At 40.9% G+C, this 25,211-nt stretch overlaps 1 protein-coding gene across 20 annotated transcripts; it reads right to left on the reverse strand.

Annotated features, from left to right (window-relative positions):
* Positions 1 to 44: 44 nt before the first annotated feature.
* On the reverse strand, positions 45 to 24,489 carry PTER (phosphotriesterase related). Of its 20 annotated transcripts, none has more exons than XM_027695747.1 (7): positions 24,287 to 24,339; positions 16,793 to 16,836; positions 15,065 to 15,172; positions 12,878 to 13,353; positions 10,225 to 10,490; positions 4,390 to 4,530; positions 45 to 863 (listed from the first exon to the last, which is right to left on the reverse strand). In XM_027695747.1, the coding sequence occupies exons 4-7, from the start codon at positions 13,307 to 13,309 to the stop codon at positions 653 to 655; spliced, it is 1,050 nt and encodes a 349-aa protein (XP_027551548.1). In that variant the 5' UTR covers positions 13,310 to 13,353; positions 15,065 to 15,172; positions 16,793 to 16,836; positions 24,287 to 24,339; the 3' UTR covers positions 45 to 652. The 20 variants fall into 20 exon arrangements, with proteins under 20 accessions (XP_027551548.1, XP_027551562.1, XP_027551566.1 ...); XM_027695761.1 differs by lacking the exon at positions 24,287 to 24,339 and adding an exon at positions 23,864 to 23,973 and having other exon boundaries at positions 12,878 to 13,182; XM_027695765.1 differs by lacking the exon at positions 24,287 to 24,339 and adding an exon at positions 23,864 to 23,972 and having other exon boundaries at positions 12,878 to 13,084.
* Positions 24,490 to 25,211: the final 722 nt, after the last annotated feature.

A 25,211-nucleotide genomic window follows, 5' to 3' on the forward strand; every position in this document is an offset into this window, starting at 1 on the left:
AAAAAAATGTGATTAAAAAAAGACATCTGTAATAATACTGCACATAGTTTAAGAGATCATCAAATTGCTTTATTCAAAAATATATTTTTCCATGTATTTTTTACACTTTCAGTTAAAATTAAGTAAATTGTTAAACTATAAAAAAATTACCTTTTTAGATTTATTTGAGATTTCTTTTGCCTTGTGTTGTCTACAGAAGCTATTTAAAAGTTCCAGACCTTTCATCAAGCATTACTCAAAGAATACAAGGATAATGAGAAGATTGTCAGTATTACAAAGATTAAAATCAGCCCCCTGAGACAGGAAATTTAACTGAAAACCATAATTTCTGTCAAAGTCCAGGTCGTGCATCTTCAAAAGTAGTTTGGGGTAACATTCAATAATAGTATTAGATTATGCTCTTGAAACAATTATTTTAAAATTTCTATTAAAAAGATTTTGAGGTAGGCTCATGTACAAATTTCCAGAAGGGAAAAGATGCAGACACAGTACTCAATTTTGATGTTCTAATTAAAAAGAAAATTTATAATCAGTTTGTTTGCATCTCCTCAGTTTCTCTGAAAAGAACCAAATTTTAAAATGACTGCTCTCCGGAAAGAAATTTGAATTTTATCAAGCTTCCCTACAGAACAGGACTAATTATTCATTATTCCTACTTAAAAGTCAACCACCGCTTTGGATTTGCTAGGAGTATTTTATCAATTTTATCTTGGGATATGCCTCTAATTAGCATTTTAGGAACTATATTTTCAAAGATATGTGAATATCCATGACCTCCATATTTCATCAACCTGTTCTTGGTGTGCACATCATGAGCCATCAGAATTCTGTCTTCATAGCCTTCATCAATCAGTATACGAATCCTGAAGAATTAAAAGCACACCTGTCAGTGAAAGTTCTCACTCTGCAGCAGCACAGAAGTAACCAGGATTTACATTTCTTATATTACTGTACTGCTGGACTCTATTATAGCAGAAAATAGTTATTTTAGGTGCTCAGAAAACATACTCCTTATATTTACTTGAAATTAAAACACATTTTTTATTGCATGAAAAAACCCCACCTCTGAAAACATACCACCACACATCTCAAAATGGAGAAGGAAAACTCTTTCCATTTGGCACATGGCTTTGCATTCCCAGTCCCGTGAAGTTCACAGAGGAATTCAAGAGCTTCAGCATCACCATGCATGGGACACAGGTTTTATATACATGAGTAAGTAATAGTTTCCTATCTAAACTCCTTCTCAGCAGGTTACTTCTTGCTGCCGTCACAAAGCTGATCCTATTACATTTGCTAATGACCAGACTGTGTGTGACAGGTCCTTTAAGGAGCCTGGCTCAATTGCACAAATACTTCCACATCTTCAGTTAAATCCCATTTAGCAAACCAGGTTAATAAAAATATGAAGTTGCCACCATCATGTTCCATATAGACAGTTATCATACAAACACATTTCAAAGATATTCATTAAGGAAGAACAGAAATAAGACTGGCATGGCACAGTGCTAGCATGTGCCAGGAAATAAGAGGAGTGAATATGGCAACCCAGCTGAACAGGCTTGGCAAAATGACAAGTCAGCTTGGAAAAAGAAGTAATCAGTCTGGTCACTCACTTGTACCAGGACTGCTACAAGTCCTTCTGTTTCATGTTTCACTCAGGTAGCCTTAATCCCTTGATCAGCTAATTTTTTAGAATTTATTAGGTGAGTCTGAACACCTGTATTGCACAACTGTTAAGCTTCCCAGTAAGTTTCAGTTTAGTTTGGCAGTAGATTCCTGCATTGAAGTGGCAGAGACAGACAGACCAGATCTGGAAAGTGCTTGTTCCTCATGTAGGCCTCCAATTCAGTCATTTGCCAGTACTGTGAAATTCTGATTCTTACCTTCCTGACTGTGCTTTGATCAACAAGAAAACAGATACTAGTTTTATAAGTAACTACACTGTATCTGAAAGCCCTTACTGTCAGTATTTATTGCAATTAGTTATGAGGAGATACATGTAGCGGGATCTAATCAATATGGGCAGCAGGAAGAAAGCACGTAGGATAGATTTTTGTAAAATATTTTCATCTTTCGGAAAAAAACACCATAACTAGTGCCATACAGTGCACAACACTATGTATACCATAGCATTACAACATCACAAGTATCTACTCCAGCCTGAAATACAGAGGGACTATAGAACAGTATTATAGAATATGATGAGTTGGAAGGGACCCATCAGGATCATTGAGTCCAACTCCTGACCCTTTGCAGGACACCCCAAGAATCACACCATGTGCCTGAGAGCTAAACTCTTCTTGAACTTAGACAGGCTTGGTACTGTGACCACTTCCCTGGGCAGCGTGTTCCAATTCTCAACAGAGAGTAAGAGCAATGGCACTGGGGAAACTAAGTTGTTTGCTGACCAAACATCATTTAGAATCATCTTCTTTCTTATTTGGACTAATTTCACGAGTTGAGGAGGCACATGATCCTTTCCATTTTGCATTCATCACTCCTTTCTGCTTATTCTTTTAAGTTTAGTTAGTACTTTCTTCTGACTCAAATTAAAACTGTCCCTGAACAAAAGTCAGTATTTTACTTGCATTAGCAGTAGGTTGCAGTCAAACTGCTGAAGTACACAGATGGCTAAACTGTGTTCAGTAGGTACATTATGACTACATAAGTTTATGTTTTGAACAGAAAAGACCTGAAGATATGTTTTCCCTTATGTATTTTCATATAGAGGTCAATTTGATTTCTACCTCTCTGGAGCTGTTTCACAAAAAAACCCCCTAAGGATATTGCCAGTGCCATCTCAAGTCCATTGTGGGTGCATCAGTATCCATTTAAGGGCACTTCTAACTCAAATGCACATTTTCACACCATACAATGAGAAGACAAACTTTTTGTCACTTCTTCCTATGAACAGCCTGCAGCAAGAAATACTCAAATGCCAGAGAGTTTAAGGAGAGACATCAGTGGCTGAGCAAGTATCATGGATGGAATGAAAACTCTGCCACGGTTGAACAAGCACTTGTTAACCAGAGCATAGTCCAGTTCTCTATATGTATTCCGCAGTGCTTCCGTAGAAGCTGACCTTCCGTGGCACAGGAGAGGAGGAGGCACAGGAGAGGGAGCACCTTTATCCATTCTAAATGTGAAAACTGCAGATTCATTGCAACAGTTTAAAATACTGAGTGCCAGACTGAGAGCACTGTTGAGAGAGAGAAACTATTCCTAGTGTGAAAAGCAGCAGCAAATGCTTGGCAGTGAGTGGAAGAGTAACCACAGCATCTTCTTAGGAGGGAACAGTTTGAAAACAGAGATTAGTTTCAAGGTTAAATCTGACAATGAGGGGGAGAGAAGCTATGTCTGAAATGTAAGTGGAAGCTAGAACTTACTTTATTAGTGATCAGAGATCATAAAATCTTTCTCATCAAGGAGAACATAAGAACCATTTTTTACTCTGGAAGGTAAAAAGACACAGGCAGGATGGCACTTCACCCCTCAGAAACCTGCCACTTCACTGCTCACAAACACTGTGGACAAACAGCACAGAAGGATCACACCTCCAGATGGAGTGGAAAGAGTGAGGTGCCCATTCCCAGCTGATCCTACTTCTCTCAGACAGCTTCTGCACAGAATGCATCTCCTTGGCAATACCTTGTGTTAGCACAGCACAACAGATTTGCTGTGCAGCTGAGCTGAGACTGCAGGTGCTGATGAGAAGCAGGGAAGAGGTATCCTGCTAGTGGGGCCAATATTTTCACATTGTGAGTGAGTGTGAGGAGCATGAGAGCTCTGAGGAGACAGGACTTGCATCCTTCAAAAGCGAGAAAGGGCAAAAGGAAAGGGGGTGGAAAGGTGATAAAGTGCTTGGAAAAAAAAAACAGTTTTTCAGGAGAGAAGCACAGGATCAAATCCACCCAAAACAACCAGCAAGTTTTGCTGGGTTAGCACACTACTGAGGAGATATGGCTCAGATGACACTTAGTAGCAGCACTAGGTTTCCAAAGCTATGTTTCAAATAAAAGCCAAACCCTAACATAAATCCAGTATCACCAGCCTTTTTTTTTTAAACAGATTGTATAAATGCAGTAAATTATAAAATTCAACCAGATCAGCATGGAATTAGGACGGAGAATGAAGTTAAAAAAGCTTTTGATGTTCTTCTCAAGTAACTTTGTACAACACTATGATTCTGCATCTTCCTCTGCAGATAGAAGAAATGATACATGCTGCTCTACGGGTGTGACTGCAGCAGGGGGAAATGGCATTATTTTAGTATGAAAGAAGACAATTTTGAACAGCAAGCAGAATCACTCTATGATGGTCTTAAGTACCAATAATATGTTTTTGTCAATGGTCATGCTATAGCTTAAACTGCATGGAAGCAGATACCTTGCAATTCTTTCATTGTCGTTCGGCATATCAATATCGGGATGGAACTGGTAGTGAAGAAATTCTGTACCAAATAGGTCATACTGTAAATAGCATCCAAGTTTAGCAAATTCCAGAAGTTTCTTTGTATCAAATATGGTCCTGCAGAACACATATAACACAGAGTCAGTACTGTAAAACAAGAATAAAATATCTCATGGCATGAGGACAGGAATTTTGTGACCTCCTACTTGCAAGGAAAAAAAACAATAATCTAAGATTTAATTCACCCTTTTGAAAAACAGGACTCCTATATGACACATGCAACTTAAGCTGATACACAGCATCGTCTTTCTCACATTCATTTGAGATTTCATGCATTTAAAAAAAAAACCAAAAAAATCCCCAACTCTTTCCCCATGAAATAATGAAAACATCTATGACAATCTTTAAATGGAAACAGGAAAGTTACTTACTTTTGATATCATTAACCCTCTCAACAGACAACCTAACCAGGAAGGACATTAAAGGAGGAGGTTAATTCATAGTGACATTTAGAAAACAAAAAAGACAATGGATTACTTACACAAGGCAGATTTACTTTCCCAAAAGACTTACAGAAGACAGCTCCATCCAGGGCTTGTTTCATCCATCACACACCGGTAATACACAACTTTGTCTTTAGTTTCTATTCTGTACAGTGATGTTTCTAGATTGCCATTAGAACAGCAATATATCATTGTTTGCACTGGGATCTGGCCAGAACGCCTTAAGGAAATGCTCTCACCAAAATATATAATGGCACTGTGAGTACCTGGGACATGGGCTTTACAGCAGATTTGAAAAGTGAAGGAACAAAGCTTCTATCACATATCACTCATTTGGAAAAGAACAGCAACAGAAATAAGAGTCTCTGGAATATTCTGGGTTTTCTTTGAACCATTTTTACCAAGTGTATAAACTGTCCAAAGGAAAACAAAAACACTCAAATGATACAATTTAATCTTTATAGCCACAATTTTTTTCACTTAATTAAAAACCAAGTTTCCACAAGAACATCACAGTTAACCAAAAGGGTAGTACTTAAATTTTTTTTTATTATTGCAGATATTGATGTCACAGAGCAGTTTTACCTTATACAATTACATCACAGTCTGTTGCTATGGAAATGACTGATGTCACACTTTCAATATTATGACTTAACAACAGGACTAAAAGTAGGAGGAACAGATGGGTTGAGAGCGACAAAACCCTTGTTCAAACAAGCCTGCCATCAGCAGGAGTCTAAGACTTGCCAACTGTAATTAATAAAAAATGTTATTTTAAAATAAATATTACAGTTTACAGAGACTGAACATTTATTACCAAATGAGTTTTTCAAGTGCAGAGCAAGAGAACAGGTTATTTTAGATCCAGCCCTACTTGGTTCATGGGGAGACAGTCACCAAGAGTATTCAGTCCTGGTGGACATAGCAAAAACACCCAACAATATATTTCAAAATCACAGTCCAACAATTTCTTTTTAAGACTATTGTTACTGTCATGCTTTTGGTGCTCTGTCCCAACGAAGAGCTGGAGAGCTTAGTTTCATCAGCCATCGGGTCCCATTGTGAGCTATGGGAATATAGCAACAGCAGCAGTACCCAGCTCAGATTGCGGATCTCTGTGCTGGAATTGGATGTTTGGGCAACACTGTGCCTGAGCTGCCCTGAACTCATGGAAAAGGACACAGTGAAGCATTCTGTAGTTTGGGCCTCATCTGTAAATCCCCATGGGGACAGCCACCAAACCATTATGAAGTCCATATTCAGAGCAGTTGCTGTGAGGCTTCTAACAAAAGCTAAAAGTGAATGAATGTTGATCCCTACCACGATACCTTTTTAACCTTAACCCCTAATGAATGGCCAAAGCCAAGGCTCAATAGCTTTTGCTTCCCAGCCTTTAACTGCACCATATGGACACATATTCCATTATGGACACTTGCTACCTTTTGTTCTAAGATGCTAAATTGCAGAACATGGCAGCCAGTATTTTAGCTTTATCATTTCATTGTAGATCCACTTGCAAACTACCATTTTGCCTATGTCAACTGCAGACAAGAAATATGAAGCTATGTACAAATTTATCTCACATTTAAAGGACTGGGATGCTCCCACATGGATTTTTCTCACTGGAGGAGACTTAAAATGTTAAATGCACATTGCAAAGCCAAACTTCACAGTAGTTTATGTTATAGAAAGTGCCAACCTGAATGTGTGAAAGTAATGATAGAAAGAGATATAAGGAAATGTCATATTGTGCATCAGTGGCTGTAAATGAAACTGCACCACTGTCTTGACTATTTTCCTGCTTATATTGCTTAAGTTCCACCGACAAATTACTTAATTCTTAAAATACTTAATTCAAAAAAAATTTACAACAATGTATAAAGACAAAACCCCATAACTGTATCAATTTGGCATCATATTAAAAGCTGCATCCTGCAATCCTCTGAAGAATCCTTAGGGTTCTCCCTCAAGAAGAACAAGGACTGGTTTGATGAAAACAATCAAGAAATCCAGGACTTGTTGAGGAAGAAGAGAACTGCCCACCAAGCACACCTTGCACTGCCATCATGTCACGCAAGAAAAACAGCCTTTTGTCTTGCATGCAGGAAGCTTCAGCAGAAACTCCGTGACATCCAGAACAAGTGGTGGACCGATCTAGCTGCAAAAACTTAACTATGTGCAGATACAGGGGATCACAAAGGATTCTATGAGGCCCTGAAAACAGCATATGGGCCTACGTACCAAGTCCAAAGCCCACTACTCAGTGCAGATGGTCAAACGCTTCTGACAGATAAAACCTCCATTCTGAATAGATGGTCTGAACACTTTCAGACTCTTTTCAGTACCAACCGTGTAGTACAAGACTCAGCAATTCAATCCATCACACAACAACCAGTGAAATACGAATTGGATACTGCCCCCACTTTAGGAGAAACCCTTAAGGCCATACAGCAGGTGAAAATCGGCAAGGCAGCTGGGGTTGATGGAATTCCACCCGAAGTCTGGAAACATGGGGGCCTTGCACTCCATGCTAAATTTCATGAGCTTGTGGTGCGCTGTTGGGAACTAGGCGAACTACCATCAGACCTTCGTGATGCAGTCATCATCACCTTGTATAAGAAGAAAGGTACTAAATCAGACTGCTCAAATTACCGTGGTATTACTCTGCTCTCCATTGCTGGCAAAATCTTGGCAAGAATACTCCTGAACAGACTAATACCCGCTATAGCAGAAGAAATTCTACCTGAAAGTCAGTGTGGCTTCAGAGCCAACAGGAACACCACAGACATGATATTTGTTCTCAGACAACTGCAAGAGAAGTGTAGGGAACAGAACAAAGGTCTCTATGTAACCTTTGTCGACCTCACCAAGGCTTTCGATACTGTGAGCAGAAAAGGTCTTTGACAGATTTTGGAACGTTTAGGTTGTCCCCCCAAGTTCCTTAAAATGATCATCTCACTTCATGAGGATCAGCACGATCAAGTCAGATATGGCAACACACTTTCTGAGCCCTTTCTAATAAAGAATGGCATGAAACAAGGCTGCGTTCTCGCTCCTACCTTATTCACAGTCTTTTTCAGTATGATGCTCCAAAGGGCCACAGCAGACCTCGATGATCAGGACGGTATCTACATTCGATATCGTACTGATGGAAGCCTATTCAACCTAAGGCGACTGAAGGCCCATACTAAGACCCTAAACCATCTTGTCCGGGAGCTGCTTTATGCTGATGACGCTGCCCTTGTTGCCCACACAGAAGCAGCCCTGCAGCGTTTAACATCCTGCTTTGCAGATGCTGCTGAGCTCTTTGGGCTGGAAGTCAGCTTAAAGAAGACAGAAGTTCTCCATCAACCTGCACCTCAGGAAGTCCTCCATCATCCCCACATCACCATCGGCCAGTCAGAACTCAAATCAGTCCAACAGTTTAATTACTTAGGCAGCCTCATCTCCTCAGATGGTAAGATCGACGGGGAGATAGACAATAGGTTAGCAAAGGCATATAGTGCCTTTGGAAAGCTCCATAAAAGAGTCTGGCGTAATAAACACTTGAAGAAAAGTACCAAGATCAGTGTTTACAGAGCCATAGTGCTGTCTACTCTTTTATATGGTTCCGAATCATGGGTCATCTACCGCCACCACCTGCGTCTCCTAGAACGCTTCCATCAACGCTGCCTCCGCACAATCCTAAACATCCACTGGTCAGACTACGTGACCAATACATCTGTTCTTGAACAGGCAGCAATCACAAGTATTGAGGCCATGCTACTGAGAATGCAACTGCGATGGGCAGGGCACGTCTCCAGGATGAAGGACCACCGCCTCCCTAAGATCCTGCTCTATGGTGAACTTGCCACTGGCTGTCGCAAGAGAGGAGCTCCGAAGAAAAGATACAAGGACTCCCTGAAGCAACAACTCAGCCTCGGGCATATTGACCACCATAACTGGTCTACTCTGGCCTCTAATCGGGAGGCCTGGAGACAGACCATTTATAACGCTGCTGATGCTTTTGAGAAAGCATGCAGGATCACTCTTGAGGAGAAAAGACAACGCAGAAAGAATCGAGCCTTGCAGAATATACCATCTAAGGAGTCTTTCTGCTGTGTCTTTTGCAACCAGATGTGTCTATCTCGTATTGGCCTTTTTAGCCACCAACGCGCTTGCAAGAAACGTGGGTAGAGCCCTTCCCAAATCTTCGTTCGCGAAGCCTAGCCATGATGATGATAACTGTATGTTTATGTTTTATCAAAATGGCTATGTAAGTACTGATATCTGCAGCCTTCTCAGTTCTCTTTCATTAGAAGATTTAAGTGATCAGTTTTTCTTTAAAAAGGGGAGGAAAATACAGCCATAGATACAATGGAATGCAGGTAAATATATAAAGGAAGTCTGTATAATTTATAAGTAAAACAAGGACCTTTGCCTACAAAACACCTGTAGCTCAATTAGAGCCTACAACTATCAGAAATTTGGAGCACAGTGCTGTTGCCTGTACTGCACTCACACTGAGGGCAAACAATCCAATTGCTGAGAATCATATGACCACAAACAGTCTCCATTATTCAGCAACTGGCCAAACTAATCAATGCTTGGACATATTCCAGCTCACCATGAGCAACACAAGGTCATACAAAACTGATTTGGTAATAGAGGCTGTATTTCTAAGCTGGAGACAAAAAAGTATCCCAATTTCTCTCCATGCCTGATGTGGAGCTCCTGGGTTTTGTTCTTGAGAAAGCTATAAATTAGCTACCCAGACTATGCTATGAACTATTCAAAACCCAACTATTCTCTTTTTAAGCAATATTTCTTCTGTCTGGTAGCAGAACATTAAAAATCTGCCTTCTGCTTTGACCCAGAATCCAGCAATATCAAGTTTTCCATTAGCTTCTGTGAGATTTTGGTACGGTCCTTGAGAGCGATCCAGTTTTCAAAAATGCTGGAAGCCCAGCAACTTCCCACCCAATTTAGTGAGAGCTGCTCAATGTCCAGTGCTGAGTAAATACAGGGATCTGTACAGGGACACAAATTAACGGAATTCTGATTTTTAAAATGTGGTTACAGTTATTCCTAATCTCTCTCCCAGGCTTTCAAAGAGAGCATTTAAAATACCAAAGTCTCTTCATCAATAGGAATCTAAAAGCTGATCCTGACTGAAGTGCTGGAGGCCAACCAAGCTCTATAAAAGCACTTATTTTTAAGACAGTAAACTTGGAGATAATACTTTATGTCAACTATTTCCAGCATAGTTCCGTAAACCCCAGTGAGCTGTGGCAACACTGCTGGATGGACAGCAGAACAGTCTGCCTACCTGTCCAGGTGAGACATGACCGTCTTCGAAGCATCAGCACCAGCTTCCTGCAGAATGCGGACAATCTGGAAAGGCGAGTCGCTGCTCCTGCCAGGATGGATGGTAACAGGGCATCCAAGCTGTGACTGAGCCTGTGCTGTTGCCTGGAGCACACGGTGTTCACTCTGAGTCAAAGGCCAGGAGCAACCTATTTCTCCCACGACACCACACTTGATGTTAGTCCCATCCGCTCCTTTGAGTATCTCATCAACAATAATGTTTGTCAGCTAGAGAACAGGAAAATGAGATTTTTGGTTATTAATACTATTTGTGTTAAATAGCATCAAATTTGGCCTATGGACATTGTACTTGTTATACACCCAAGGTCTTTCTGAACTTATTTAATTAACAGCTGGGTGTGTGAAAATACTGTAGTTAAAATCTGGTTTCTGTCAACTAATGTTATGCCAGCCATTCACTAAGACCAAAATAAAGAGAGAAGCAAATTAATTTAACAGTATCCGTTCGCACATTTGTCCAGGTTTGCCAAGAATGCTGGTCTACATATAATTTGTACTGTGATTTAGCCTGAGATTAAGTTTTCTTTTAAAAAAAAAGTTAGCTTATTCCCAAACCTGTGCCTTGCACTCGTGAATTGGCTCCAGATACAATTCAATGTAATTTCTTGCAAAACAAGAACTCAGAGAATAAGGAAACCTTGTCATTCAGATAGGGAAGAGAGAAACTCTGGCAAAGATCCTGAAGAGACAAATTTAAGGCAAATCCTACTTATGGGAATGTGGATGTAAAACAAGAGGAGCTCTGCTGACTTCAGGACCACAAAAACAAAGCTTATCTGACAAATTTATAGGGTCAAAATTAGCTTGCTTTTGAAATATTCATAGGCAAAAAAAGACATCAGAATCTCTTAATAAAAGTAGTTTGTTACAAAAGCTTTAGTTCTTCTTTTCCAGAATAGGCCACACATCTTAAGCATACATTCAGAACTGAGCAAAAAATGGCTCTGATGGTGACCCACCTTCTGGACTGGATGAAGTGCTCAGTACAGGACATCCAGGGGTCTCCATCAATCCTCCAAATACAGAAGGGAAACCTTTGCCTGAGAAAAACTATTTGTATCAAATTTCAAGTGATGGAAGAACATTTAGGAAAAGCAGGACTGCTGCGGACTGTTGGGCCAGCTAGGGTCCAGTTTTGTTGGTAGCACTGCTCAAGTTTTGACCATTGATTTTTAAAATGAATTTGACTCATTTGTGAACTGTGACAGATCTTTAAAAATTTTCTCAGCTCCGTTCATCCGCATTCACAGCCTCCTGCCTTGGAGAGTTCTGTTCCCTCTTGCCTCTATCATCACATTTTCTTAATAAAAGACGAATGAATATTTATTATTATAGGAATATCTGGGGACCTCAGTTATTATTAACACATTGTCTTGGGCACCATACAAACAACCTGACATAGACTCCCCTGAAAAGCCTGGACAAATGACAGAGAGGAGAGATATAACACACAGCCTGAGCAGACCAATGATTTACAACTGACCTATAAATATTGCGATTATTTATGTTTTTTACAAGAATGCTGGGTAAACTCACTGGGAAACAATTAGCCAGAAAAAAAGACAAAAGAGCTAGCAAGGATATACTCCTTCCTTAAAAATAGTAAAACTATTAGTAAAAATAGTAAAAAAACCCAGATAATTGGTGTTGTACCAGATGTCCGCACATGAAATACTTTATTTTCCTTTTACTGTAGCATTATAATAAATCCCTCTGAGAAAATGGAGCTTAAGAACTGGAAATGCTGACAGATAACCCCAGCACAAGTAGTGCTGCTCCAGCTATATTGTTGCCAAATACCTCCGAAATCATAGGAAATAAAAGAACACTCTAATATTGTCTTTTTAGTGTTAGAAAGTAAGGCATTTCTTTATTTGCAGCGCTGGGTGTCTATGTGGCCAACAAAAATCCTGTCTCCATACAGACACCAATACAGCACTTTTTCACCTACTTATACATTTTTAACAAAGAAATTAATGTCCATTGGCTCTAAATTACATAATTCCCTTTCATTAACTAGTATTCTATACACTATTGGTTATTAATCTCTTGTTGTTTATGCTAATTAGTTCACACTTTTAGTGTTTTTAGTATCTTTTTCCTCTGGTAGGGATTTTCCAACACAAATACTGAGCCTTTATTAGTCTTCTTAGTTATCTGCTGGTTTCTGCAAAAGGTCCTTGTTTCCAGATGTCCAGCTTCAACAATACATCTTTCTCTCATGGGCTTTGTTCATCGAAGGATATCAAGGTTAACCTTAACAAAACTTAGTTTTAGTACTTTTCCCAAGCTATGTTCTCAAAACAGTTGCTTATGACAAACTTTTGCTATATGCTGGCTAAAAATGATTTAATGCCTAACACACAACCTATGATTAATTAAGACAACTAATTAAAAGGTTAATTAGGACCATTAAAAAAATCAGGAAAGTTATATCATTTCCAACAATATCACACAAGCAGTAATGCTGTTACCAAGTTTTTCACATTGGGAACCTCTGTATTTCATCTATTTTGCTGGAACTTCTGTCCAACTTTGGCTTACCCAGGGATAATTCACAGGAGAGGGACACTCAAGCAATGGTTAAGACTTACCTCCTCCACTGTCATGGTCTGTGTTTGAGAAGAATGAGTGGAATCTACATAAAACCCAGCACCAGCAATAATATGAACTCCAGTTTCTTCAGCAAGTTTCTTCAAAGTATTCATATCCCGACCAATTCCTGTAGTTGTGTTTTCCACAATAGTCCCACCACCTGCTGCTTTAAAATGCAACAGCTCCTCCTTCACAGCATCTGTTTCCTGATACAAAAGAAGGTTTTCTTTATGGCTGTAGGGATTTTGCTTAATCCAAAACAAGTTCTTCATCTCAATGGGTCCATCAGACAAAGGCTCTTGGCCTGGAGAAGGTGGACAAAAACAGCTGCTGTAGTTCATAGTCAAGTGCTCGTGAGTCAATGTATAGCCAAGGCAGTCTGGCTCCACAGGGCCCAAGACAGTCTGCACTTTCCCTCTCAAGGAAGGCATTTTTCTTCAACAAAAGGTTAAAAAAAATCAGATCCTAAAAGAGTCTGAGAAGGAAAAAGAGAGGAAACAAAAACATTTCAGAAAACCTTTCTCTGGCAATTTCTGAATTCCCTCCTCTCTCTCACACACATACCTACACACTGTGTGTATTCACCGGGATGTTTTCAAACACTGTTTGCAGCAGAGTGGTCAGGATGAAAACCAAGGCACTGATTTTACCCAACTGCACTTGCGCTGGTACTCCAGCAACATAAACACATCACATTCCAGTACAAGGAAATCATCATCATCATTTACTGTGCTGCAGTCAGTATCACATTAAGACAAATGTTTTCTATTTAGTAACAACCACTGTATGTTCATTTAGGATTCATTGCTCCTCAGCAGCTGTCAATTCTTGTCAGCTTGAGCCACCAGATGAACACACTTGGCACCAAGGCTGAATATTTCTTACTGGTATGTTCAGTTTATTTATCTCTGTCCTCCAAGACTCACTGTCTCCCTCGGATACCAAGGAAGCTGTTTGTGTTTGGGCACCTTGTCTGCTCCTCTGCATGCAGAACGCAGGGATGGGGATGATCACCTGCTCCTTTGGCTTCAACAGGGCTCAGGTTCTCCTGCAGCTGCATTCTGGAGGTCTGGAACAGCCCAGGACAATTCCTCTAAGGCTGACAACAGTTGCTAAAGATGTAGTGTGGCCCCCAAAGAGCGGTGGAGAAGTCAAAGTGCTTCACTGGTCAAATATTTTACAGTTTAAGTACAGGCCTTAATCTAAAACTTAACTTATATGGTTCAGCATCTCAGACACTTTTTTATTCATCTCTAACATGAAGGAAACAGTGATATTTCTCAAAACCTTAAATGAGCAGTGGCAAAGACAAACACTGAGGCTACTGTCTGCTGTTGGTTCATGTCAAAGGCCCTGTGCCAGTTTGGCCTGACTCACTGCAGATTGGAATTATCTACAGCTCTCCCCATTGGGATTTTGGGGTTTTCTTTTGCTTTTGGGAGTAGGAGTTCATGTTAGATCTTCCTAATGCTAGTCACAAAGGCTTGAGGATATATAGTTAAAATCCCTAGTCAACCAAAATCATCAGTTATGAAACAAAATACATGTTTAATCATGTCCAGAGGAAAGGACTAACTAGAGCATGCATTATTGATTAAAGAGAGAGGTCTTCCCATTCCTGTCTCCCTTTTAGTGAATAATGTCATAAACACGGGTTTGTTACTGGTAAAGCCCTCAGAGGACATTTTCCTTTTAACTGCTAAAGTTAATCCACCAGGATGACAGAAAAACTGAAATCTGAAGGGCGCTGAACTCTACATATCAAAGGGCACAGGAACATCAAGACCTCTTTGGGGGTACTTTGATCTTACAAGAAGCAGTCACTGTCAGAGCACCAATGCACAAGAGTGACCCAGCCCCTGGAAAAAGCAGCTATCGCCTGCCTAGTGAAGTCTGTAGTGCTGGTAGTTATTGTAATATGAAAACTTGGCCATCCATAAGAAAGAAATGACTGACTGACTACGTTTACTTGCCTTGTATAAAAGCAGACTTACTTATGAAGAACTGTTCTTTTAGGAATTTCATTTCTAAACTAGTGTGTTAACTTGGTTGAGAAGGCAGAAGAATAATTACTCTCATAGAACAGACTGCTGGCTGATTAATATAATGATTTATTTTTTTGCCAAATAAGAAGTGCATGATTTCAGAAAATATTATTCTTAAGCAAACAATTAAAAGCAAAATACCTGTCTCAGTCAGAAACTGCTGCACACTGCAATTCAATTAAGCTGTCCAACCCAGTCATTAATTCCATCCTTGAACAAGGCTGGTGCTCTACAGAGCAACCTACTATTCTGGAGAAAGTTCAATGATATGAGTCACTCTTACATGCACAGCAAAGTGAATGACAATTCTAAGCATTACCTTTTCTTTTTTTTTCGCCTTTTTTATTTTAAATGTTAAAAATCTACACTGGCACTCAGTAAACTCCTGACAGCATAAAGAGTGACAACTACGCTCTGCATCAGAGACACACTTTTCTTTCCCCATGTTCACTGAGAATTTTCCAATCAATTTATTAAGTTAGCAAAACAAACCCATATACAAATTTTTCATACAATTAACTATTTAACTTCTTTTGATAAAGCTTGCACAAATTGATTACAGTCTGTTTCCCTAACAATTTTCCACTTCAGCTGCTTAGTTATTTAATAGTGCAGTTACTTAAAAAGGCCACTCTAATTGAATGTGAATTTTTGCTCACCTTCAGATTATCACTTTGATGAAAAGTTGACTTTCAGTATTTGTTCCCACTAATTCCTTTCTGACACAGTTAATTTAGACTACCCTCAATTAATCTGGTTTGCCCATTGTGAAGACCTGTGGTTGCACATGTGAGATCTTCTTATAGCCTGAGGCTGCTGTATTCTGATTTATAACAGTAGGAAACATCTAAAATTACCAGTTCCAGTGCCAGGTTTCTCTTGTAGACACAAACCTGTTGATTTTTAGGCTCTAGATTTCACATTACAGCTCACATACAGAATTTACAGAACCTTTTGATTGAGATGAAGGATTTTTATAAATATAAGAAGCATCACAAAAATGGAAACTGACACAAACAGCATTTAAAGTAGGTCTAATTTTATCTGCATGAAAAATATGATTAATATTAATGCCTGTGCCTGCTTACTAACACAGTTTTAGAAACCCACTGCTTTTAACAAAAGAATTATAAAAAATAAAGACAGTCAACAACCTGTGACTGGAATAATTTTTAAAACCACTGTCTTGATATCTTCCCTACTGTCATTTACACAGACAGCCTACCCTGATTATGCAATAATGATACATTATTCCTAATAAGATTCACTTAGTGGAATCAGAATTTAATTGAGTGTTTTTAAAACAGATTTTAGGTGCAAATAGCTTTTAAACGGAGTAAGGATTGCTGCTTAGTTTAAGTATGTATATGTTACTACAAAAATCAACGTTCGTGTGCTTTACTAACGACTTGCATGCCACGTTTTCCACAGAACTTTCTTCTGAAAAAATTTCTTCTTTCATACACCAAGGACTGAATTCATATCACCTCATTTAGCCATCTAAAATGATCTATGTCTTTTACTGAGCAATCATCTAGACCATTTTCATAGTGGAGATGGAAAGACATTCACAGGCAACTCATCCAGGCTATTTTGAGTGTTTGTAACAGGACAGGACAAGTTACTCTCTGTTATATTATCCTCCTTCCATGGACTAAGGAGGGAGCCAAGAAACAATCCTGGACAAGACAAGTATATTTTAGAAGGTCCTACACAGGACATGTGAATTATATTTCCTCAATCTTAACCCAGTCTGAGGTGAGAGGGAAAGGTGCTGATTCCTATGATAGAAGATAAGCAGGTAGGCTCATATATGGAAATAATAGCTATTTTGGTTTTGAAAATCACTAATTTATGTGGTAGTATCACCAAGGTGCTCCTGCATAGACCAAGGCTTCTCTCTTCCAGATGCTCTATAAAGAGAGAAATAAATATTTCCTGAAAATTACATATTCAGACAAAAACAAAATGAGAACTGCCTTAAGATATAACCAAAACTTGTATTTTTTCACAACAGCCTTGAAACAATACCTTAACAGTTTTGTGATAAACTCTGGACAAATCTTGACAACCACCAATTGTATGGTACATAAAATACAACTCTCACCATCAATTATTAATTATTGCTGAAGTAAATATTTTTCCTAGAGGTATTGTTTAAAGAGACTTGCTGCTAAAAAGGTCATAGTACTGCATTCCTGAGTCTGGTAAAAACTCCACTGAGTTCAATAGATGTTTTGCCTGAATACTGATGACAAGATTTGTGTTTCCGCTTTTCCCATCTGAAACTTGCGCTTCAGTCATTGTGTCATTTTAATGGTCTTGTAATGGGAAGTCTCCTTGGGTTTGGATTAGTTGCTTCCTACAGTAATCTCATATTGCTGAAACATTATAATCGCATAAACACAGCTTCCACATGCTAATGCTGCATTTGTTTTGATTCGGTAAGCACATTTTAATGGCATTAGCACAGATTCTCTGTAGACTGGTATGGGAATCATTTTATTGCCGTTACATTACAATGTGAGATCACAGCAACACTAAATCCAGACTGCCGTGACATAAAATTTACAAAAAAGCAAAAAGAATGGCTCAAGAGGTATTTACTGTATCCAGAAACAGTTAAATACGGCTGCCATTTAGAAACAAGGGCTGCCCTGGCTGCATCAAGAGCATTTTAAGCGGGTCGTTCTTTTTTAACCATGCAGTCCTGGGAAATGTGACATAGTGCAGGTTCACTACATATTTACAGATGGAGGAAATGTTCTGAGCATTCAATTCTACTTTGAGCAACCCCTACAGAGCATGGAAAAGCCACAAATTAGAAATATATGACACATCTGCAGGTAATTACCATTAGCTAGTCTGTGCTGTGTTATCTCACCCTTCCCCAAATGTAAACATTTTGCGATAAGGGAAAAAATCAGCAAGACAAAGGAAGAAGAGAGGCAGAGCATAAGAGAACACATGTAGACTATGTCAGGAAGAATTTCAAAAAATTAACTTCTCTCTTCCCCCCTGTTTCTGCCAACCCTGTAGAGGTTTACAGGGTGGAGGGAACTCAATACTGCCAGCACGGTTCTTCCTCTTCCCTAGCAGACAAGCAAGTTTTCTAACTTCTCCAACAGATGGGTGTCAGATCTGCTTTACCTTCTTCAAAAATGTATTCACAAGTGCTAATTACAGGACAAACATGCCTGAAACATTCTCTCATACACAGGTTTCAATAAGCATGGCTTTTCTGTTCATGCACAGGATCAGGGAAGTGCAGCTACAGGGGCTGTGGAGCAGAGCTCACCACAGCTGGCTGGGTGAGAGCAGCAGCATGACTGGACTTGCATCTGCTCCAGCACAGACACAGGCTCACCTGCCATTTAGTCCAGCAATTACCTCTGTGTCAGTCCCTGCAAAGGTGTCCAACAGCCTGTGACGCTGCACTCCTACACAGGCGCCCTTACACCACCACTAGTTTGTCTCTATGTTACACGAGATAACAGCTTATCTTATGTTGCTTTTGGGTTATTTTGCCCAAGAAACAGAATTTGAAAATGGGGTAAAAGTACTGACAAAATGCAGATCGCTGGGCAAACTTTTGTCTCTTCTGCAGAAACGGCAGATATACTGCTCTGAACGTGACAGATTATTCTCATTAAAGTCCTAAATGTTCTTCCCCATCTTCAGAATTGCCATTGGTCAGAAGAGACATTGGTCTTTTTCCTCTCCCAAAATGGAACTATGAGATTATCATGATTTCCTGAACTTCAAGCTAACTCAGAAAAATGAGCCAAGGAAAATAATCTTACCTATTCAGAAGCAGTGGGCTTTTTTTTAACTACCTTCATACCCTGTTAATTAAAAAAAAGTATCATGACAGCTGTTCATCGTATGGCCCCTCGCCTAGTGCAGAAGTGTACTAAGGGGACAAGGGCACACTAGTATGAACACAGGCATCAACAGTGAAGCAAGGCTTTGTGTCCTAAGGAATGATGTCACACGGGAGAACTTTCATGCCTTGAATAAAGCTCTTATCAGAGAGGAAGGGAACACTTACAGTGCCTCTCTCCTACACAGACTCCTGTCTAACCCCATAGGAGCATATGTTGCCGCTCTGCCCTTAGTGGGGCACCTGCACTTTCCCACCTTTGGGTGGCTGTATCTTCATGCAGAAAGAACCTCACCATTTCAGATATGTGTAATCTCTCAACCAGGTAGAAATTGGCCAAGATATTCAAAGCCTACACACCTCCTATTTAAATATTTAAAAAGCATCATCTATCCCTACCTTGCCACATTTTTTCACAAAACACACTCAGAGTAGTGGGTTAATGCTGTGGCCCTCAACAACCTACCTCTGGTCCCCAGATCATTCAGAAACATGTATTTCCTTAAGAAGCCAAGTTAAAAGAAACATTAAATATTGTTTTTCACTAGATTTTCTATATATGCTTTGAGCAACCAAAAAATCTTTACACTATGGAAGTGAGAAGGAATACTAAAAGTAAGACTATATAAAAAGTTACTGTATGTGCTATGAAAAAAAATGAGGAGAGCTTTAGCCCAAGCCTTATATAATCCTACAGTGATAAAAGGAAGTCCCAGCAAAATATGCAGGTACACACACCACACCATTTACACTGCTTGAGTTACATTTCATGTTTTACAGCCTAAAAGCAGTCACTTAAACTTTAAGAGAAATTTAAACACTAGTACACCTATGGGAAAGGCCAATATATTGATCCCCTGCCCTCAGAACCTCCAGAAAGCACACTCTGGGGTGAGAAGCTAGGTAAGTGATAAGCAAAGCTTTTAAATGCTCACCTGAAAGGTACGTGAAAATTCTTACTGCGTATTTCCTTTGTGGCTCAATTAGTGGCAGACACAGACCTTCCAGCTTCACCTGGTCTGAGGGTCACATAAAAAACAGATTGCTTCCTTACATTTGAACTGCCACACCAGAACAAGTGCAGCCTCTCATACCGACCTTGCAGTACGGAGGCTAAACCTTTGGATCAAAGCAAGCACGTGCACTCAGCATATGACCATGTATGCCAACAGTGATTTGCCCCAAGAAGCAGAATCTAAGCCACTTTGTACTATGCACAGTTTTTCAATTTGGTTAAAGTTTAGCTGTTGTGACTAGATTAGTCAGACTTCTATTTACCTTATTTCTGTGCAGATAACTGTCTCAAAATCTAGGCTTCTCTGAGCAAAGTCACATTGAAGCTTCTCTTCCTCAGAGAGACCAGCATACCCATAAGTGTTTTTTCATTAACATCTCCTTTAGAAGAACTTCAGGGGATTTTACATTTCGGGCAGCTTCCAAAATTACTCCCAATAAAAGGTCAGATAAAAATTCTCCTCCAGGGTCAAACATTACATTAATTATATTTTACATGCACACATAGTGTTTTTAGGCCAAAAATCAGAACTGAAGTCACATTATGCTATATGCAAATATGGGCTATGTCCTGCATGTTGATACATACATTTGTATTCTTAAGACTAAATGGAATCATATTTGCTTCTCATGGGTTCTGGGCTACAAGCACGTATGCTTTTTCCTGCTAGGACAACAGGAAGTAGGAAAAAGTCTGTGCTTTTCAGAAGTGGACATCCAGTCATCATTCCCTCTAAATTTCAAATTTGAACCGAATATACATCTAACACTACTCCTGCTGTTATTCTCATTGACTTTCATTTGTTTTGTCTCTACTTAAGGTCACATATACAGATTTTCACGTGAGCTTAAACATTTCAATAAGCATGCTGGGTGGAGCATTATCATTCAGTTGTACAGCCCTATCACCAAGAGCCACATAAAATCACTCTATGATCTTTACATGCAGAAATAAGGAGAAAAGGGATGGAGGTCTAAGACACCAAAGAACAGATATCACCCTTCTCACCACATAAATCTCTAAGCAATGGATGACTGATATGCATTACTACCTCCTGATCAAGACTGGACATTACTAGCTAGCAAATTCATATGAATGAACCTCAAGGTCAGCTTTGCCACAGAACATACCAGTCACTGATCCACTGAGACCTGTGAAGGTGGAAAAGAGTATGGGGATTGAGTTTAGTGTTTCATTCAATATTGCAGACTGCAGCAACTGAGATAAGCAGAGACTTTCAGAAAACCACCTTCTTTACTAGTGAGTGACAACCTTAGATGCATAGAACTAAATTCAATGTCCCACTACTGCAAACAACTACATCACAAAACTTGCAACCAATCTGAAGACCTGCTGGAAAAAAAACATCCTCAGAAAAGCCTCAGAGTTTCTACTGTTATTGTTCTCTATGGCTGCGTAAGGAAATGGAACCTAAACGCCCTTCTCAAGGTCCGCTTCTGCTCTAACAAGAAACTAGCCCACAAAAGAAAAGTTAATGTGAATCAAGGGAAAATGTAAAGGTGATGTGTGTAACTTAATGAGTATCTTTTAACTTAGAGACTGCCTTTACAGAGTCTGCATGCTTTGTCAGTGGTCAAAGTCAACAATCTCTTGCTTGTACAACTTCTGTTGTTTTTAAGTTCTTACCCCCAATGGGGTAAAGCAGTGGAATAGCAGGAACAATCAACACACACGAGTAAAAAATCCTTGCTACCCAGTCTAAAGTGAATAACCAAGAACAAAGTGCTGCAATAAAGTTTACAAACCACCAGAGTTCAAGCATTAAAACCAGTCAGAACATTTCCAGACCCATCTGAAAATGACCCATCTGCCAGAAGGTAGACAAATCACAGCAAGGAAAAGAGTCGCATTCCTTTCACTGGGTGAAAAATCCTCACTGCAGTGACTCTGGACAAGGCAAAGACAACTGTAGGATAAAACAATTCTCCTTTTACACTTTGAGGTAAGATGCTGAAAGAGCAGAAAAAGGGAGAGTAGTTCAGCAGGTAACATACCATTCTTCTTTGGTCCCCCCTCCTCCACAGAAATTAGTTCAGGAAAAACCCTGTGGCTTTGGCTCGACAAAACTAGGGCTTCAGAGTGTCTTTGAGAAGAGTGATTCTACATGTCTCTGACATCCAAGTTAAAAATTGTGATTTACTTGAAGCTGTCATATAAGGGATGATGGTGGTGGCCTTTCTTCTTGCTTCCATCTTATCCAAGTAGTTAAATACTTGTAAAAAATATCCCAGCTGTTGCTAGGACAAAATGCTTTTCTTGGATTATTATCCACATATATAACTATCAGACCAAAGACATGGCCACTCCTTAGAAAATTCTGAGGAAGTTTTCTAATTTGTGACCAGAAAATGACATTAAAGAAGAAAACCTACCCTACCAGTTTTGAGAAGATGTAACTTAGAATTAGGGAGATGGGACACTCCCTTCTCTTTCCAGTATAGCTAGCAATCCAATTATCCAGAAATACAGAAAATGTAAAAATGTTCAAAACTGCTCTGAATCAAACTAGGTACTTGAACCTTAGGTTTCCACAGTTTAGACAGATCTCTAATTCTCCCCCTACCAGAGAGGTGGCCCGTCTGATGAAAGTAGAAGTCTCACTGTTTTCATGAACCTTAAGAAGTCTTCGTTTCAGCCTACTAAAAAAATGAACTTGTTCAGTATTTCGAGTTTTGAAAGGTGGGAAAAACATTTTAGATCTACATCAAGTGAAAAAAGGAACAAAATTCACAGAATGTTCAGAGAAATAGTCCTTTAATAAACACAGAACTCACTGGTGCCATATGCTTCACTATATACTGATTCTTATGTGTGAGAAGCAAGCTGATGGCTCCCTAACCACAGAGGGAAGCAGTGACACTTGTTCCTGCTCCACCATGCATTAATTTAATAAGTTAGAACTGGTCACCTACATAAAATATAATTAAGCATCTGAATGCCATTATTGCCATCTTTGATTACAACTACAATAATGGATGTGACGATGGCGACATGATGGCAAATATTATGTCTGTTAAATTCCAAACCATGAGAGGCATTCATAATAATAAATGACATTTATGTACTCTTTCATAAAACAATCCCAAAGTACCTGACAAAATGATACAAAACTACCTATTAGAAGCATCACTTCACCCATCACTGAAACAGCCTCCAGCAGAAAGAAGGCAACAACCTTTAAACACTACAGAACATATTACAACAGAGAACACTGAATAATGTATTCAACACAAAGCAGAAGGGAATTCCAGACAAGTAAAACAAAATTTCCCAAATGCAAGTGACCTCTGGCTAAAAATTTGTTTTGTTCAACAGCTATCACAAGCCTCTAGCATACAGAAGATACCATCCCTAACAACAGACACACCTAAAAAGAATAATTATTTTTACAAGTATCTTAGAGATCATATATACATTCAAATACTTGCTAGGTTCGTCTGAGTTCCTCACCAACAGGACTTGTATGCTTCAACTTGAGGTCAAATTCATCACAATACAAGACCTGCTGCAGAGGGGTTGCCAAACACACAAGGTGACTGCCCAGCAGTGGCTTGGCTACAGTACTGAAGCAGACTTGGCAGGGGGACCTAAACCTCCCTCGTTCAGAACCTGCACTCCCCTCCGCGCTCACCAAACCCATGCAAGAGGAGGAGAGAGCAGAGTCTGCCACAGCTGTGTCTTGTAAAGGGCAGCACACCCCAGGCCACGGAGAACATGCATAGTGTGTGAATCCCAACAAGGCTCAGAGGCAAGTCTGGCGCTTTGCCGTTGAGCCTTGTCAAGCTTAAGCAACTCTGGAAGCATCTTGCACAGGGATACGGGTGCTTCCAGATGGAGAGTGAGCTGCAGGCAGGCTCTGAAGGTCCCAGTTTCGGATTGAGGCATTTGTTCCTTCCCAGAGCCACCCTCGGGGACTGTCGGGAGGGAAGTTCTAGAGGGGACGTAGTTCCAATATTTAACTTGTTATGACAGTACAAATATTAAAAACCAGCGGTAAAAATAGCAGCGTAGCTGCACTCACACAGTTAAGCCGCCTGAGCTCGAGGGTTACTCTGTTGGTAACTATCATCTGGTCCTGTGAAACGCTTTTCCAGAGAGAAGGAGGAGTTCATGCCTTTACACTCCTGATCCAGCGCCCTGTCCCGGCCACGCTCTGCCCCTCGTCCCGCAGCCGCCCCCTCCGCCGGGGCTGGGCCGGGCCCCGACCCGCACCGAGCGGCGGCCCCGAGCCCCGGCACCCGCCCAGCCCCGCGGCACCGCCAGCCCTTCCCGCTCTCCCGCCCCGGCTCTCCCGGGCCGGCAGCGTAGGGGGAGAAAGCCGCTCTCGCCCCTCAACTCTGGAGAAGTTTCCCGGCCCGGGCGCCTTGTCGGGCCGAGGGCACCAAGGACGAGCCCGGGAGCTCCCGGCTCTGGGCCCCAGGAGGTCACGAAGCCCGCCGCTCACCCCACAGGCGGGAGCCTCCGCCGGCAGAAGCCTCCGCCGACAGTACCGCACCCCGGCAGGCCCCCGGCTGGCGAGGAGCCGCGACCGCCCCGAGCGGGGCGGGACTTCCCGGGCACGGGAGCGAGTGGTGGAGCGGGCCGGGAGGGGGGTGGCGGGGGCTGCCGGAACCCGGGGAGCCCGGCGGGCGGGCGAGCGCAGGGGAGCGGAGCGCTGCCCCACGGCCGGGCACCGGGACGGGACTCCAGCGCTGCCCCACGGCCCGGGAGCGAGACGGCAGCGCTGCCCCTCTGGCTTCCTGCGGGCCCCGCCCGGCTGGCTGCCCGGCGCTGGGCCCCCTCCCTGTCCCCAGGAGCCCCGTGCAGTGAGGTGCAGCAGTGCTTTGTGCCAGTCTTGGCTCCAAGTACAAATGAGAGTCGGTGGCTGTGAGCATCCTGCCCGTCCTTGTGCGTACCCCCTGTTTACACAGCAGGAAGGAGGCTGGGATCCACCGAGTCATTTTGGGGGGTTGGGAGTTCGCGCTGAATGCTCGGGCTTGCAAGTGGCAATATTTTCTAATTTGCCCTTGCAATGCAAGTAACTGGGAAGGTTGAAGAGGCGCTTCCCAGTATCCACAAACAGGATGTCAGTGACAGTAATTCTGGAAAAAAGTGCAGGTGCAAAGTCTGAAATGAAAACAGAGCTGACACCAAGTTAGCATCATCAAGGTTGGAAAAGAACCAAGTTCATCTAGACCAACCTTTGGCCACCACGTTAACTAAACCATAGCATTAAGTGCTATATCTCTTCTCTGGACAGCCAGTTCTAATGATTTTTAACCCTTTTAGTCAATAAATGCTTCCTGATGAAGAATTCACCTTCAGTATCCTTCACTCAGGATCTCAAAAGTATCTTATTTCCCTAAGGCTCACAACATCTTGTGTGGTAC

This window comes from Neopelma chrysocephalum, unplaced genomic scaffold (genome assembly GCF_003984885.1).
Source record: "Neopelma chrysocephalum unplaced genomic scaffold, ASM398488v2 Primary Assembly neopelma1_102, whole genome shotgun sequence".
NCBI classification, from domain to species: Eukaryota; Metazoa; Chordata; class Aves; order Passeriformes; family Pipridae; genus Neopelma; species Neopelma chrysocephalum.